This window comes from Melospiza melodia, chromosome 15 (genome assembly GCF_035770615.1).
Source record: "Melospiza melodia melodia isolate bMelMel2 chromosome 15, bMelMel2.pri, whole genome shotgun sequence".
Classification (NCBI taxonomy): Eukaryota; Metazoa; Chordata; class Aves; order Passeriformes; family Passerellidae; genus Melospiza; species Melospiza melodia.
The window spans coordinates 12,525,823-12,542,231 of NC_086208.1; the positions used below are offsets into that span (position 1 = coordinate 12,525,823).

The 16,409-nt window shown below is 40.5% G+C and overlaps 1 protein-coding gene across 5 annotated transcripts in view; it reads right to left on the reverse strand.

The window, feature by feature from the left end:
• The window catches only part of ARNT2 (aryl hydrocarbon receptor nuclear translocator 2), a 96,189-nt gene extending 80,039 nt beyond the window's left edge, over positions 1-16,150 (reverse strand). For all 5 annotated transcript variants that reach the window (XR_010029632.1, XR_010029631.1, XR_010029633.1 and 2 more), the window contains exon 1: positions 16,010-16,150. Coding sequence is in view for 2 of the 5 variants with exons in the window: in XM_063169834.1 (XP_063025904.1) it covers positions 16,010-16,040 (31 nt within the window). In the remaining 3 variants the exon portion in view is untranslated. The remainder of the gene's footprint in view (positions 1-16,009) is intronic.
• Between the last annotated feature and the right edge of the window lie 259 nt (positions 16,151-16,409).

A 16,409-nucleotide genomic window follows, 5' to 3' on the forward strand; every position in this document is an offset into this window, starting at 1 on the left:
TTGGCTGATCTTACTGACATGTGGCAAAAGTGCCAAGCAAATCACCAAAAAACAAGGCTCCCCAAACTATGCATCATTTCCATTTGAAATGAATGGTGATGCTCCCTGCTTCTCTGACATTTCGTATTTGCCAAAAGTAACTGCATAATTATAAGTTATGTGCAAGAAACAGAAGGTAACATTCAGTGTTATTTTCCATACTTTGTACTGAGCATCAGACCTAGCAAATAGCATATATGGCTGTTCTGTTATGAAAAACTGCCCACAGCTGACCCATTAATGAACTCAAACTGTGCAAGCACATACCCAGCCTGGGCAAACAAACATGAGGAAAAAAATAATAAACTCCAAGGACTTTCTTTCAAGTTTCTCAGACACAGATCATGCTCAGTCCATTAATTCTTCATTTAACAAGTCTGTTTCATTTATCTTGTTTAGGTTGGCACTCAATTAGAAATTCATGTACAGGACAATTTTTTCCCTTTTTAAAATAGGCCACTTGCTGTACTTCATCCAGTAAAACATCAGGAAGTAAAGTGGAAGCTGCAAGACCAGCTAAAGGCACAACAATCCGGAATTAGGCAAAACACCTGCATACAGCCCTGTCCACAGGATTATCACTAATTGTTAAAAGGGCCTGGTAAAATTTGTTGCTTAATAAATATGCAAAGAGAACAATTTGAGAGTTACCCACTCAGCAAATTCAAGTTAAAAAAAATAATAACCCACATGGCCATACTATCAGTTTCACTGTAATTTCAGTTATGGATGTGTTTTGTCATATCTGCCTCTATATTTTTAAGATTTATTGAGATTGGACTTCTGTCTACACAGAAAGAAAAGCCCTCTCATCCAACCACTCCTCATCTCCTGCCTTGCACAGCAGCCCATTTTTGCTGGCCACTCTCATGACCACATATATATACTTACATACATATATATATATACACACACACAGAGATATAGATGTATGTGCACGCATATATACATGTGTATACATACATATGTAAATATAAATATAAATATAATTTATAAATATAAATATAAATATATAAACACCAGAAGAGTTAAGCCTGGATTCCTTCTGCCACTGCATTGCTTGCCCCCCCTTGGTTATCACCCCAAGCCAGTGCACTCCTCAAAGGCAATGTCAAAGCATTTCAGCCACTGTCACACCATCCCACAACTTCCCCCTTCTCATCTTTCTTACCTTCCCTCACCCTTACTGTTTGTGCCAAGCTTTCCTGACCAATCACAACTATCTCTGGATGCCCCAAACTCCCTATAATGGGCAGCTGTGGATGCCAAAAAAATACTCTATAGGATTTATGTAGTGCCTAGCTAAAACTGTGGAAAATAAATAAACATCACTGGCTGGCTGGAAGGTGAGATGGCAGCCAGGGGAAGCACCACACATGCTTACTCTGATTTTATACTCCTTCAAGCACCTGCTTTTGGTCAGTGCTAGAAAAGACATGCTGGGCTTAAAAATTTTACTTTCAGGACAAGACAGCATATTTTCACATCAGGAGCAGCAGAAGTAGCATTTCTTAAGTGAGTTTCTTCTACAAAGGTACAAAAGATAGGAAATTACTGCTATTACTTTATTTCACTAACAATAAAACCAAGCATTTTCCATTGTATGCCCTTGCTCTGGATCACTGATTATTAGTTTTATTACCACCGCTGCTATTTGTTCTTTCCTACACACATCATCTCCTTTTCCTTCTTCTATAATCATCAAAAAAATACTCGCAAGCAAATTTCCTTTTATAAATTCCTATGTAACTGGTTTATGATAAATAATAATAGCAGTAACTGCTCAATAGTTTATCTGCACTATGCCATCATTTGAGGCTTCATTTTTGTTCATTCAGCTTCAAACTATTTATTTAAAAATAATATTTCCACAATCTTCTATCAAGTAGTCTAGATCCTTACTATCTATCTAGCAATTATTTTCCAGCAAGAGAAGCTGGTTTAGATTTCAAGCATTTTCAGTGCTTGATCACAAATCTATTTTGTTCATGTACAGGTTCAACTGCCAAATTGTGGAAATTATTTTGAAGCTTCTATTAAAATACTTGCAATGGTATACATAAGAAATAAAACTGAGATCAATACCGTGGCTCTCCAGAGTTTACAACATAACAAGATGACAGCACTCTAAACTTCTATCAACTAAATAAAATGTAGTCAATAGCTGTATAAATGCAAAGAAATAAAGCTAATTGCTAATAAATCTGTCCAGATTTATTCACCAAAATGGGTTTTAACTAGATGCAGATCAAGGGTAGCCTAGCTTCCCCAGGAATCCAATGTCTTCTCTTAACTATTTAATTTTTTCCTCTAACCAGAAATGCACAGAATTCACACAAAAGTCATTGCCAACATCACTTGTCTGTATTTTCTGTTAATTACAGAAGAAATCAGCTATCAGATTTCATGAGCATAAGAGGCAGTATTTATGACTATAACTTTTGGTTCAAATTCAAAGAAATTTGACAACATATTTCTTAAATAATGAGCAGAAACGTTGAAGTGAATTAATAAATTCTTGCTCTCCTCTTACAATTATTTAATAAAAATATTCTTATAACTCATTTTCACTGAGCACTAAGTTCACAGGTGCAAGCAGTTATATAATTCATCCTAAACGCTGAAATTTGAAAATGCTTGGAGCCAGACCAAAACACAAGTGTTGTCCCTGCCTACAACACAGCAATCCCCAGCAGGAATCTCTGCAGTCACCCAGGGATGGTGAGGAAGACCACGAAGGCTTTGTGCATCCTCCTTCTGAGGAATTGGTGCCATCCCACCAAACCCAGCACGGGGTGGCCCCAAGATCTGCCCTGCAAGCCCCACTGTGGTCACAGACCTTTGAGACCTTTGTGCTGCTCCCACCACACCAGACTGAGACATCCACTCTTCATCTGCTGCACAAAGCTTGGGAGAAACAGAGCCCAACGATAAAGGTGTAAAATGTGGATCACTCTGATTCAAATTATCCACCAAAAATTACTGACTCGTATCCTTCAAATGCCTTTATTATTTATTACAGAGATTTCTAAGTGTGCCTCAGAAGGGTCTGTTAATTTTAAATTTCATTCAGAACAGCAACTTGGGTTACCAAATACTTAATTATCAGTAAATTTACAGTGTCCTTGGGCACTGTTGGGTAATCAGAATGCTATTGTTTTCATTAAACAGCATCCTATTGATAGCACTAATGAATTCAGTTCTGCCTGATCAACAAGCAAATGATGCTTATTTGATGTTATGATAATTAATTAGCCTTTCAGGTGTTTTCACACCCCAATTCATTACTAAGAATAAGAATTTTTATGTGAAACACCTCAAAAGAATATCAGTATATAGAAAACACATTCTAAAAATAGGGTGTGGTTCAGTACTTTTTTCTTTTCTCACGATTTCTAATACAATATTCTCTGCCTCAAAACTGCAGGGGAAAAACCCCACATTTAACTCCTTTAAAAAACCCAGCCTGAGCCTGAGCATTGTAAATACTCAGTTCATTTTATGCCTGTCTGAAATGCCTCTAAATCAAAGGAAATTTTATGATTAATTTTTTTTTCTCTAAAGACTGAAGAAAACAGTCAACGTTACTTCCCCATAGGAGCAAGTAGGATGAAAAAACATGACTCAAACAGGGAGTACAAGTGAACAGCCATTATTTCTCATTATTTCCCCTTGCTCAGTTTACAAAATACTGTAGTCCAGCCTTCAGACCGTGGAAAAGGGCTATGGTTAAGAAAATTCCAGATTCAAACTGAACTGTATCTCGAAAACCAACCAGAAAAAGAGTGCACCAGTGATCCCACAATGTTCACCTGGCACCAACCTGGATGTGTTCAGTTTAACTTCCTAACAAGGACAACCTTCACATCTGATGTCTTACCTTATCTGATACAGCAACCCACATCAGCAGTCACCCTCCTTCTTGCAGATGAGTTTCCCAAACCCTGAATTTTTCTGCAAGCATAAACCCCACATTATGTCAAATAAAGATTTTAGTGATTTTTTTACTTTTCACTGCCCCTTCACTTCTCTAAATGTTTTTTAGAATATTCCTCCTTTTAGGTAATTTCATGTATTATATCTTTAGTATCTGCAAATAAAAAAAAAAAAAATAGAAGTTCACAAGCTTTTGGGTGCTCACAATGGCATTTGCTGTTGTTGTTGCTTTCTAGAATTTTTCATTCTTACATATATTCCAAATGGCACACCCCAATGTTATGGCATAAGGGAAACCTTCACAGGGATGTAGAAAATACTAAATACTACAAAGATCTGCTGTAAAACATTCCTTAGCGTTACTTTAAGTTTCCTACACTCCCAATAATTTCTTATGAATTTTGGAACACTTTTTTTCTGCTTAACTTCTTCCCAGAGCTACTTCCTGAACATATTTCATAAAAGTGAATCCCATGCTTTCATTTTAAAATCACCAGTTTTAACATAAGAGAAATGCTGTTTCCAGGTAGGCTGTGCTACACTTTCTGAAGTGATCAGCAGTAACAGCCATGCTCTTGCTTGCTTTTTCAGAATTACAGAATACAAGATTTGCGGGATATTCTACCAGTGAACCACTAAACAATAAAAAAAAGCATATAACAACAAAGCATTATTTTTCTATGTCCCCATATTCACATTAAACATGATTTGACATCCATTACAAGCCACTTGTTCCCAAAAGCATACAGACAGTTCTGTGCATACATCAAATGCAGAAGTGAGGAATGATACTGAAAAAACCCTCACTGTAAACAAACTGGATGTTTGTCAAAAAACAAGCTGATTGTTTGTCTGCAAATATTGACCAAAGTAAGGTTTTAGCTTTGCTATTTGCTGACTGAAGAGCAGCACAGGCAAGTACACAGGACACACAAGATTATTCTGAATTCCAAACCTGGCAATCAGGTTCCAGCTACTACAGGGACCCCACGCAACAAAGCAAACAACCAGTGGCAGCCACGTGCATTGACCAGGAAATCACTGCAAATACTTTATCTTACATTTCAACATTAGCAAGAATCATGATTTCATTTTTGAGAATGTATTTACTTCCAGGGACAGTTCACTGATTTGATTTAAAGAGCAGTTTGAGTTAACCCACTAACGAAATACCCTCATATAATACATTTTCCTGCTTTTAAATTTAACTTGCAAATGCACAACGAACACTTGAAAACTATCTCATAATTCTCACTCAGTGCAACTGTGTTTTTCATATGGTTTGATCATCTCTTTGGTCTATGAAGCAATGTACATTTTGCTCTCAATCTTAATACAAACTGTAACAGGATAAGAATAAACTAATGCATTTTCAAATGCAAATTTAAGTGTCAAAAGCAACCATAAGACAACACGATGCAAGCTGTAAAACCTATATTAATACTTTAAAGCCAGTGGATTGTTGCTAGTTCAGCACTGAAATAACAATCTATCATATGTATATTCTGCCAATACACTTAAAAAGCACATTATCCAAATATCCTACCTACTTTGTAAAGAAAATACAAATTAATGATTATTCATGTGCCTGGCATAAATAATAACTGCTGTTTCCAGAGAGAAAGAAGCTGTATATTTTCCTTTTTCTCTCTCTGTTTCTTCCCAAAGGGAGGAAAATTTTTTGCTAATCCAACATAAAAGTGGTTGAAATAAAAATCTATTAATAAAACATTATCAATTAGTACATCACAATGAAACGCATTCTCTGCTTGTCCCAGCATAGGCATCTTACAAATATGACATTTTTACAACTGATATATATGAAAAAGGCATCTCAAATTATGCAGTATTACAAACAGGACTTGCAAACCGGTGGTAAGATAAATGAAAACAAAAGTCAGATGACTTAATTGTGGCATGTGAATGTTATTTGTCAGTGATTCACTAGAAAGCCTGTAGTGAACCTGAACCCTGTCCAGGGCTGTACCACAAGCCTGCCTTCTTGCCCTGGTCAATTCTCAGACATGGGGCAGCCAGTGATTCATGAGAAATGTGCAGCCAAGGTGAAGCAGCCAGGAATCTTGCTGCACAGAGACAATTTACTGTCTCTGAAATTCTTATTCCTAATTACCACATTCATTTTAAATTTAGCAATGACGAAAAGCGTATTTTGTCCTTAGGACCATCCTGAAAAACCCAGAGAGGGGCGTGGGTGGAGACACCATGAACTCAGAGCTGAGTTTGGATCCACCATCATTAACTCCACATTGAACACTCAGAGATGGAGCCAAGGCTCCTCAAACCCTGCACCATGTACCACGTGCGTGCCCTTCCTAGAGCAAAGTGAGGATTGGCATGCTGCCCGTGTCTCACTCAGCTCTGCCAAGGGCAGAAAGGCTTTTGCACATCAGTAGATGAGGCAGAACCAATTCCTTAATGTCATATCAACCTTTTCATCAAAGTCGTCAGATACTGCTTTAGAGGAGGAATAAAGAGGCATGTGCCAGCTATGAGACTAATGAATGCCTTTCCTCCAGCAAAACATAATTCAGCATGAACTCCACGTTACTGTTCTTTCCACCCACTCACACATCTCCAGCTGATAGTACTCAACCAAAATGCCAACAAGTAAAACCACACACCTTTTAATTCAGCTACTGTACACCAGCACTAAGATTTCATTCCATCCCACAGCTGCCTAACCTCACACATTATTTACATATTTATGTGCCTCCTTTTTTTAAAATATGCATGGAACCTGGGGAGAGAAACACAGGTGACAAAAAGGAACACTTCGGAGAGCAAAGATATTGAGACTGGCAGCTTCCCCTAAAACATTAAAGACCATTATAATCCTCACCTCAGTCCCATTTAGAGTTCAGAACCAAAGAGCTCTGAAGCAGAAGGAGAACCACTAAAACAAAATATGATTAAGTTTTGAGTCAGGAAACACTTAGGAAATGTATAATGTTAGCTTGTCTGAAAAGTGAAAGAGTACCAAGATATATTTAAGCAAAAGACTAATACATCTCAGAAAGGCACATGTTCATTGAGTGTATCAGAAACAGCTCAGAGAGTACAGAAAGTCCAGGAACACTCGGGTTTTACTTAGAAGAAAAACAACCCAACATCTGTGATCATTCAAGAACCAAGTCTCAAGTATGAATAAACTACAAGGAGCCCAAAGACTCATATACACCCAAGTACTTCACAGAGATCATCAACAACAAAGAAGGAAGAAAATTCCCTATTGCTGTCTTATTCTGTAAGTATCCATAATGGAAATTTTACACTTAATTTTATAGTGTCTCTAATGGGCTATTTTTGGTAGGGGTTCCATGTAGTCTGATCTAGAACATTTTGTAGTTAGTGAGAATCCAGTTCCAGAGAAATAGCTTCACTTGGACCAACCCTAACTCACAGATGGCAGAGAATCCACAGAGACATTACACATTTTTAAGAACTCATTTTGTAAAACTGGGAAATTTGGATCCTGTAGGCCTCAACACTTGGCATTTGGGGAAGATTGCTATGTTCACTTAAGACATTCTTAATTCCAGCAGTCCACTGTCCCTTTGCTGGAGATGCAGCTAGAAAATTAGAACAATTTTCCAGTCCTCATAAGAGGGCTTGAAAAGGCTGCTATGCTTTTCATAGTGATCGTTCATTTACTTCAATTTCAACAATGAAAATGCATATTTCAAACCTTCACTAGTAAGCAAAAATACACAGCAACTGCTGTTCCCACAAAACTTATTGCATACCAAATAAATTTACTTTTTCTTTTTTTCTCTTAAACCAGAAATATTTTAGATGAAAACATAAAAAGCATAGCAGAGGAACCATTATCTCTGAAACACTGAACACAGTACCAATAAATTGCCATTATATTCCTACACTGAAAATCTCATTACAACAAAGGGAAGCTTTAATTACACAGCCTTTTTTCTATTGGTCAAACCACTACTCATTTACAGAAAATGCAAACCATTTTCAGGGTGGGACATCTAGATGCGGGGGGCCAGGGTATCTCTTAAAGATGCTTTAAAATAAATTAAATCCAAGGAAGACACTGATGTGCCATATACTGTGATAGAAATATGACTCACAGGAGTAGCCAACAGACTGACCAGAGATCAACCTCCATGGACTGATGCTAAATGAGCCACCTCTCAGTGACTGGGAACAACAGAATTTATCATTTCAAACCAAGATTTTCTAGCTATCACTACTTTAAGTGTTTAAAGCTGGGCTCAAAATTGAGCTAGGAACTTTGCTAGCAACTTCACTGGACACAACACAATGGAAATCCAGCTCAGCCATGGCCAGGCAGTACTAACAGCAATACATTTTTTTGTCCATGAAGGGATGGAACATGATGCAGAGGGCAGCGACACACAGTAGCTAGTGCCTTTTAGTAGCTAATTTTATGGCTATAATCCACTTCCCACAGCTACTGTTACAATCAGCACCTCATTTCAGGGGCTGACTTCTGCCACATGTGAGGGTCACCGTGTGCTGGGCTGATTCACCACTTCCCAAGCTCAGCAAATGAAAATACCAGCCTCATACTCACAGGCTGGGCACAGCAAACTTGCCATGTAACTTCAGCAGCCTGGCGCTCCTCAGGACACTACTGGATGAGCTGCAGACATACCAGACACAGCCTGGTTTTACTTATTGCAATAGGATGTGGAGGTTGGGGATGCACTCTGCAAAGCACAGTCCAGAAAGGAGGAAACAATCTCTGTTCTCAAAAGAATTTAACAGTAAATTGAATAAAATCTGAGAGTACTGCACAAGCTATTTTAACTCTTCTTGCATTCAAAATAATTAGTTCTATCCCAAGTTCTAAAAGCACTTCCAGTTCAGTTCAAATTTTCCATTCAGACATTACAAACAATACAGTTTTAAAATATATGCATTTCAAGGGCATTTAACAGCACCCAGATGTCCACCTAGCTTCACTAATAGAAACAGCCAGCAGTAAACAAGTTCCTAAAACTATCTACTTGCATGGAATTGTGCTCTGGGTTAGTACTGGGAAAGTATTAGGGATAATTTTTCAAAATCAGGCCTGCAGGTTCCTTTGCTTTTACCTCTGAGGAATACAAATATGCAGTGTTTTTGTTCTTTGCAGCTCAGTGATTTACTGGCATGCCTCTTCCCATAAAATATTTGCATATATCTGAGAGTCAAACTGTTCTGATACATTCTGTGTTTGCCAGGAAGTGAACGCTTCACTTCAGTGTAACTGAACATTTAAAGAACGACAGGCACCAGGACAAATGGCAGCATAATTAACATACCAATGAAGAGCCAGTTGTTAATTACTATCCATTTTAGGCATTTTGTATGAGCAACTTACCTGAAAAGCCTTTCCATCTGCATGCTGGCAAAGCCAGTAATTAAACAATTCAACACCCCTTTTGCTTGATTAGAGAAAAAATTACAATTATTTTATATTATTCTACTTGTCACATGCAGTTGACATTTAGATGAGAAAAACCTGCAGCAGCCCAGATCTAAGCATTTGAAATTAATACCATGAGCTGTCCTTGAACAAAACAACAACACCCATCCAGGGCAGATGCAGGCTAATAGAGGCTCCTAATTTGTCACAGCTGATTACACCTCCCAGTACCTGCTGGGCTGCAGGGAGGCAGCACAGAAAAAGTACCACTTTTCTCTAAGGGGGACTTGAGATGCTCCCCACAGAACAAATCTGAATTCATAAGCTGTTGAAAGACTTGGGAGTAGCACCAGCACAATGCCAGGATTCATTTACATTTCAACAACACTGAGAAGTCAATACAAAGCTGAGCACAGAGAAAATACAGGAGTTACAGGAGTTGTGAGAGAGGTAGAGACACCTAAGTGTGAAAAGCAGGATGGAAACCACAGGACAGAAACAGCAAGGATAAGCAAAATGGAAACAAACGCTCACAAGAAAGAAAAAGGAAGCAGAAAGTTTAGAAGCATTCATCAATATGTAGAGTATCCAAAAGAAAGGATTTCTCTTTCTCCCTGTGCAGATGGCTCTGCTCAAGGAAGACCAGCGTGCTTTGGGTACAAAAAAAAGGAAATTACATCTATCTTGAAAACAGCTTCTAATTCATCACACATCGCATGACTACGGCCACTAATCCATGCCAACAATAAAACTGAGATCCATTTGAAATTTTGACTATCCAAAATAAACTCTGAATCAGCTCTTGCTAAAAAACTGTCATTCTCCGTTTCATCCTGCATTTTCAAACCACGTAATTTCTGCACATTAAAGGCCAGATCTTGCCAAAATCCTGTAACATTTTGTGACAAAGTAGTTCTTCTCAGAACAGACAGAAAGTGCACAGTCCATGGGGGTTTATTCCATCTATTCATTTTCATGTGGATTTTTATTTGAAACAATGGAAGATGTTGAAGGATTATTTTTCTCAAGTTCTTACTTTGCATCTATCTTACTTGAGTTATAATCAGAAGGCAAATAAAATGTACAAATGCAGCCTCATAAAATTTTTCTTTTCCTCCTTGACAGAATGATTGATACAGATGGGGTGACAGGAAATGCTTTAGAGCTGAACAAAGAAAACACTGTTAGCAAGAAGTAAACTGTACCAATGGTTTCTAGAGCAAGCACCCACCCACAATCTCTGGAATGTCACATTTTTGCCTGTGTTGTCCAGCAAACGCAATGTTTTGCATTAAATAAGTCGCAGAATGGTGAAGGAGCAGCTCTGAATTTGCTGATTTATTTCCCACATCACCTTTATTGAGCACAGCCCTCCAGCCAGAGGCAGCTGGGGTTGGTATCTGCACACATCCCTGCCCTGCCCAGAGCTGGCCAGACAGAACAGCTCATCCTGAGCTGATTCATCCATCCCCAAACACTGCTGGCCAGCCAAAGACACTTTGCTGGACTGGAAAATCTGCCAGAGATCTCCACCAAGAGCCGCGATCTAAATCCCCATCTCTTGAACTCGAGACCCCTCTTTCTCTTTCCTACTGCAAATTTTAATAACATTGTAATTTCTTCAGGTAGCACTGAATTAACACATTTTCCATTCCTGCTTGTCAGTTCTGAAGCAGTAAGCCCCCCAAAATTACTCTGAGCGACACACATATCTGATCTTCACAACCATTTAAGCATAATCTCTGAATACATCTTCATAATGACAGCCCCATTTCTGTCCTCTTAATAACAATAATCACTACATCAACAGGGTTATTTTGCCTTGACTATTTTGAAAAGGCTATTTTTTTTTCTTTTCTACCTAATCTCTATTGCAATTTTCCTTACTGCTAAGAAATATCAGCAACACCATATGGTATTACAGAAATCAGCAATATCTCTTTTGTTTTGCATATTTATTAGAGGAATGGGAAAACATTATTCTATTGAAAAAAATATTTGGAACTAACCACAAGCTACATATGCAAATTTCAAATAACTATTTTGTGATAGAAGAGATTAAATCTTTTGTATGACCTATACCTATATCTCAGAAATATAAAAATAAAATGGCATTTCTTCAATGCCAGTTATAGTACAGTTCACAGTCCTGAAGGACAAAACATTATCACAAAACAATTCAAGAGGCATTGGCATCTCATACCACAGTTTGACTGAATTAAGAACCAATTCTCCAGTACCAGAGGTATGAAAACACAAGAAGAAAAAGATCTGCAATGTAAACCTCCCATTAGCTAATGAGTATTCTAATTTTGAAACCCTTTTTTTAAACTTTACCCTAGAATGATGACTACTTTTTTGCATACCAGAAGCATCAGAGCTCATTATAACCTCCATCACTACAACACTCCATTTACTCCCCAGGATGCTGTTAAATTGATTTTTTAGTTTGCTGGATAGTCTTGTAATGAAGGGCTGAGCAGCAGCAATAAAACACAAATTTTGGGCTTGGGGTTGAATGTTTTTGAAATCTAAAACACTGAAGTAGATTCTTTTTTTTTTTAATCATCAATTTCAAAGCTATTTGAAAACTAAAGAAAAGAACGGCCAGATTGTCAGAAAGCCAGTTCCTTTTGGGAATATGAGCTGGGCAGCATCAAAAGAATTCTTCCACAGCACTCCATATCTTAGTAACTTCAGCCCAAATGTAGGACTGGGTAACAAATGATTTGGTTCTCAGAATATCTAGTTCAAACAGTAGACTGATTTCTGTCCACTTAACTCCCAAGTCAAAAAAACACATAAACCCCAAAAGCACCTCCCAGAACCCAATGCACTGACCTAAACCAAGAGCCCAGATGCAAGGCTTACAAGTCTTCATGAATATGACAGAAAATTTGCTGTTAACGCATTAGTCTGAAAGCAAAGAGAGCTCATTTAATAGTATTTCTTTAAGTTAAAATGCCATTTTTTTAATATTTTGGATTAGCCATGGGCTGAAAGGACCCCTCATGAGCTGCTGTGGTTGCAGCAGTAATGTCCTAAGCCCCAGCAACTCCTCTCTCTCATACCACAACATCTCTCTACACATTTCTAGCAGATGCCCTTTGGAGGACATGTTCTCCATACCTTTGTATTTGGGGCTCTCAGCTTAAAAAGAAATCACTAAAAGGAGCTCTAAGGATTACATGAACAACTCAGTTACTTTTTTTTCCCCAATTAAATATAAAAATACAACCCTAAGGATTTATAAAATTGTAAAACATCACCAAAAATGCATCCTGTGGGATCTTCCCTCTAAAGTAACTCTAAACTGCAAAATTTCATGATTTCTCTTGTCTTGACTTTTGAATTCGTGGCATTTTGGCAATACATCTGTGTGTACTACCTTCCATTCAGGGGTACCTCAGTGGGAAGAACTGAGAGGATGCCTTTCAGTTCATTTCTCATCATCAGACCACAGCAGAAAGTTGCTGCTCACCCATCAGACTGAGCCAGACTGGAACTCAGCACCCCAAAACCAGCTGATGTCTCAGGAAAAAAAAATTCCTAAACTCATGAAGAGTTTTATGTTTTCATCCCACCCTGGCTAATACAAGAATCACCACTTCAAGTTAAGTAAAATCTGGACCCAAAGCAGCAACAGTTATATACAAAGTTTGCATTCCAAAAATAACACATTTCAAACAGACATGGCACAGAGTTACTGTGCTGCAAGCAGTAATATACAAAATGCTTGTAACACCTCCACAGCTTTTTTGTTCTTAAATCCCATTTAATATGCCAATCTTATTTCAGGAGGAAATAAATTAACTGTGATGCTTTGTGCCAATGCAGATGAGCTTCCCACACACCTGTATTGTTTCACACTTCAGTTTGTCACCCAGAGTACGAGAAACCAACCCAGCACTCCCAGCCAGACCCGTTCCAAGGCTGAGCAAGAGGAAGCAGCTTGTCCCACACAGCCCCTCAGCTGTGCCAGCTGCAGATATGCACCCTCACCAAAAAGAGCCATCAGTGAACATCTCACACAGCCCAGGGAGCCCACAGAGCTCCCAAATCTGAGCCACCACAAATTCGGTCCCTGACACTGCAGTTCCCGTGAGCCTCAGGTGGGAAAGGATGCAAACTGCTCCCACTTCTATGAACTTCCCTAACTGAAACTCTCCTTTAAAAAGATCTGTGGGAAAAAGGATAAATCTGCACCTCACACAACAGAGATGATGCTACTACAGCACTACATGGGTCTGCAGCAGGAGATCCCAAACTAAAACACTTTCACACTGTTAGAGAACACCCAGCTCTTCTCTCTCTGCTAATCCCCATTCCACTATCTAGAATATGACTAAAACCACATGTATTTGTATTGTGGTAGCTGCAAGTTAATGTCCTGCCTAAATTACCAACTGTTATTAGAACCCCAGACAATTGCTTAATAAAAATTTAATCATATTGTAATTTCTAATCATCATTAAAGATGCTTAACAAGTTAATCCTCTATTGTGCTCCCCTAACATTGCAGATCAGAAAGTCAACGGGCACAAGGTGGCACAGCTTCACTAATACTAATAGGGCTACTTTCATCTTACTCCAGCTGAGGATCTGTCCCCAAGGGAAAACAACAGGATTAAAATCATTTTGCTACAGATTTTGACTGGTTCTCTGCATTGCTTTGCAGTTATTAAAAAAAAAAAAAAAAAAAAAAAAAAAAAAAGAACAGTGACAAATTATGATTTTAAACAGTTTTTTACAAGTGGAGGTATTTCCCACAGCTCTTTCTTCTGCTGTCCGTGGTAGAGCAAAGGCAGCACTGTGCTACAGATTGAGGATCTCCTTTCCTCACAGCTCCCCACTTTGACTTCGCCCCAGTGTCTGACAACAACACTTCTCATGCTCAGAAAACGTGGGAGGATCATTAATGAATTTGTCTTTCAGCTCAGACCTGCTCCAGCCACCCAGACAGGAGCAGAACGATGCTCTGTAACCTCAGCCTTGCAGAAGGTGATCTTGGTTCCCTTCAAACAACCAACACCTTTCCACAACCTTACCATGGACCAGCAATCTGTGCTTCAGAGGGTTTGAGGACCACACTGCAGGTCAACTTTCACCGTGTCACATGCACAGAGGCGCACACAGGCAACACACTCGGCCCTTCCTTCCTCTTTTCTTTATGTTTCCTCAATAATCCCATTACAATCTCTCAATTCATCAAGCGGTCACGGGAGAACAATGGTGAAGCCCCGCTCAGAGTTAGGAGTGGGGTTCATGCATGCTGAACCTCCTGCAACCACATCCTTTTGTGGGCTCAGCCTCAGGCAGGTGGTCCAGAGAGTGGGAAAGGCTGGTGCCAAAGGGGCTCTGCTGAAACTCAGCAGTTTCAGCACTGGCCTCTAAGCGGACAGGGCTGTTCCTTCAGTGTGTAGCTTGGAAAGCAGACAGGAGAATGGCAAACCAAACCCAAGGCAAAAAATGCTGTTTGTATCCTCCTCTGTCTGCAAAACTGATTGCACTGAGTGCACTCAGTGAAACTCTCTGTTATGATGCACAACATGGTACCCTGAAAGCTAAATGGTATTCATTTCATAACCTTCCCTTAATTGTTAATTTTCATTTAATATGCAGAATTCTGATATTAAAACCTACTCTGACTGACAAATATCAGTTTCTGCTTACTGTACTGGCACTTATTGAACCAAATTCATTGTTTATATCATAATATTTACTTTCAGCATGACAACCGCACTACCAACTACAGCAGGATTTAATCTAATGAACAAATTTTAAACATTAGTTGGCATTTACTCAAGCAAGCCTTTAATTGTCAGAACTCAATCTGATTCTACAAAAATTGACACAATGCAAGCACAAATTAAAACAAGTAACACTGAAATTGACCTTTAATAGCAATATTCTTCCTTGGTACTGAGCCCAGTGCAAGATTCATCATCCCGATTATTTTCAGTGTCAGATACTTGTTGATGCACACCAAGTTGACCCAAGTCCATCTCCAAAATACTACCCTGGCCTTTCATCCAAACTCACTTTATTCCACCACGCACTGAACAAAATAGATGTTACATCTCACAGACACGTAACAAAACGTCGGGGAATGCCTTCCCTCACGAAAAAACTGAATGGGAAAATGCTTGTAAGTTTCTTTAGTCAATAACTCTAGTACTAACAGCAAATATTTACTGCATCCTTCGGAAAGGAAACAAACACAGGGCACATGCCGAGGTGCCCTTGGTCAGTTTCAGCACCGTTCCGGCTCCAGGAGCCGACAATGAAGCTGCCAAACCAGAGGCAGGGAAAGCCAATGTTCCTACTCGAGCCCAGGGCAGGCACGGCTCCGCACTGCCCGTCCCCGCTGCTCTATGCCCGGAATGCTTATGCACCACTGTTCGTGTCTGCAGCGCTGCACCGAGCCCGGCAGCCGCGTCCCGAGGAAGCCCCACGGGCTCCCGGCTCCGCTGGCCCGGCTCTGCCCGGCCCGGGGCCCCGCGGGAGGAGCGGCGGGACCGCCCCGAGGCTGCGGGCACCGCGCCGGGCCGGGCGGGGGGAGCCGGCGGCGGGGGCGTGTTGTGCGGCGGGGCCACTTGGGGCGAGACGGCAGCTACTCACCGGGAGGGTTTACCGCCGCCGGCGTTGCCATCTTGTCTCTGAGAAGAATTAAGACAAATGCAAGAGGGGCGGAGGGATGCTCAGAGCAGCCCGGGGGAAGCGCGGGAGGGGCAGGCAGCCGGCGCCAGGGCGGGCGGGCCGGGCGGCGCGGGGGCGGCGGCTGCTCCCGCCCCGGGACCGGCGGCGCTGCCCGCTCCGTGCGGGGCGGCCCAAGATGTCCGATGGCCCCGCGCCGCCTCTGCTCATGCGCCGCGCTCAGTGAGCATGTGCCGGGCGGCCGCACATGTGCGCTGGGCCCGCGGTCGCCGCTGCCCGGCCGGGACCCCCCGCAAGAACCGGCGGGAGCCGCCCCCGACACGGCCCAGGACCGGCCGCCCCCCTCGGGGCTCGAACCCGTGGC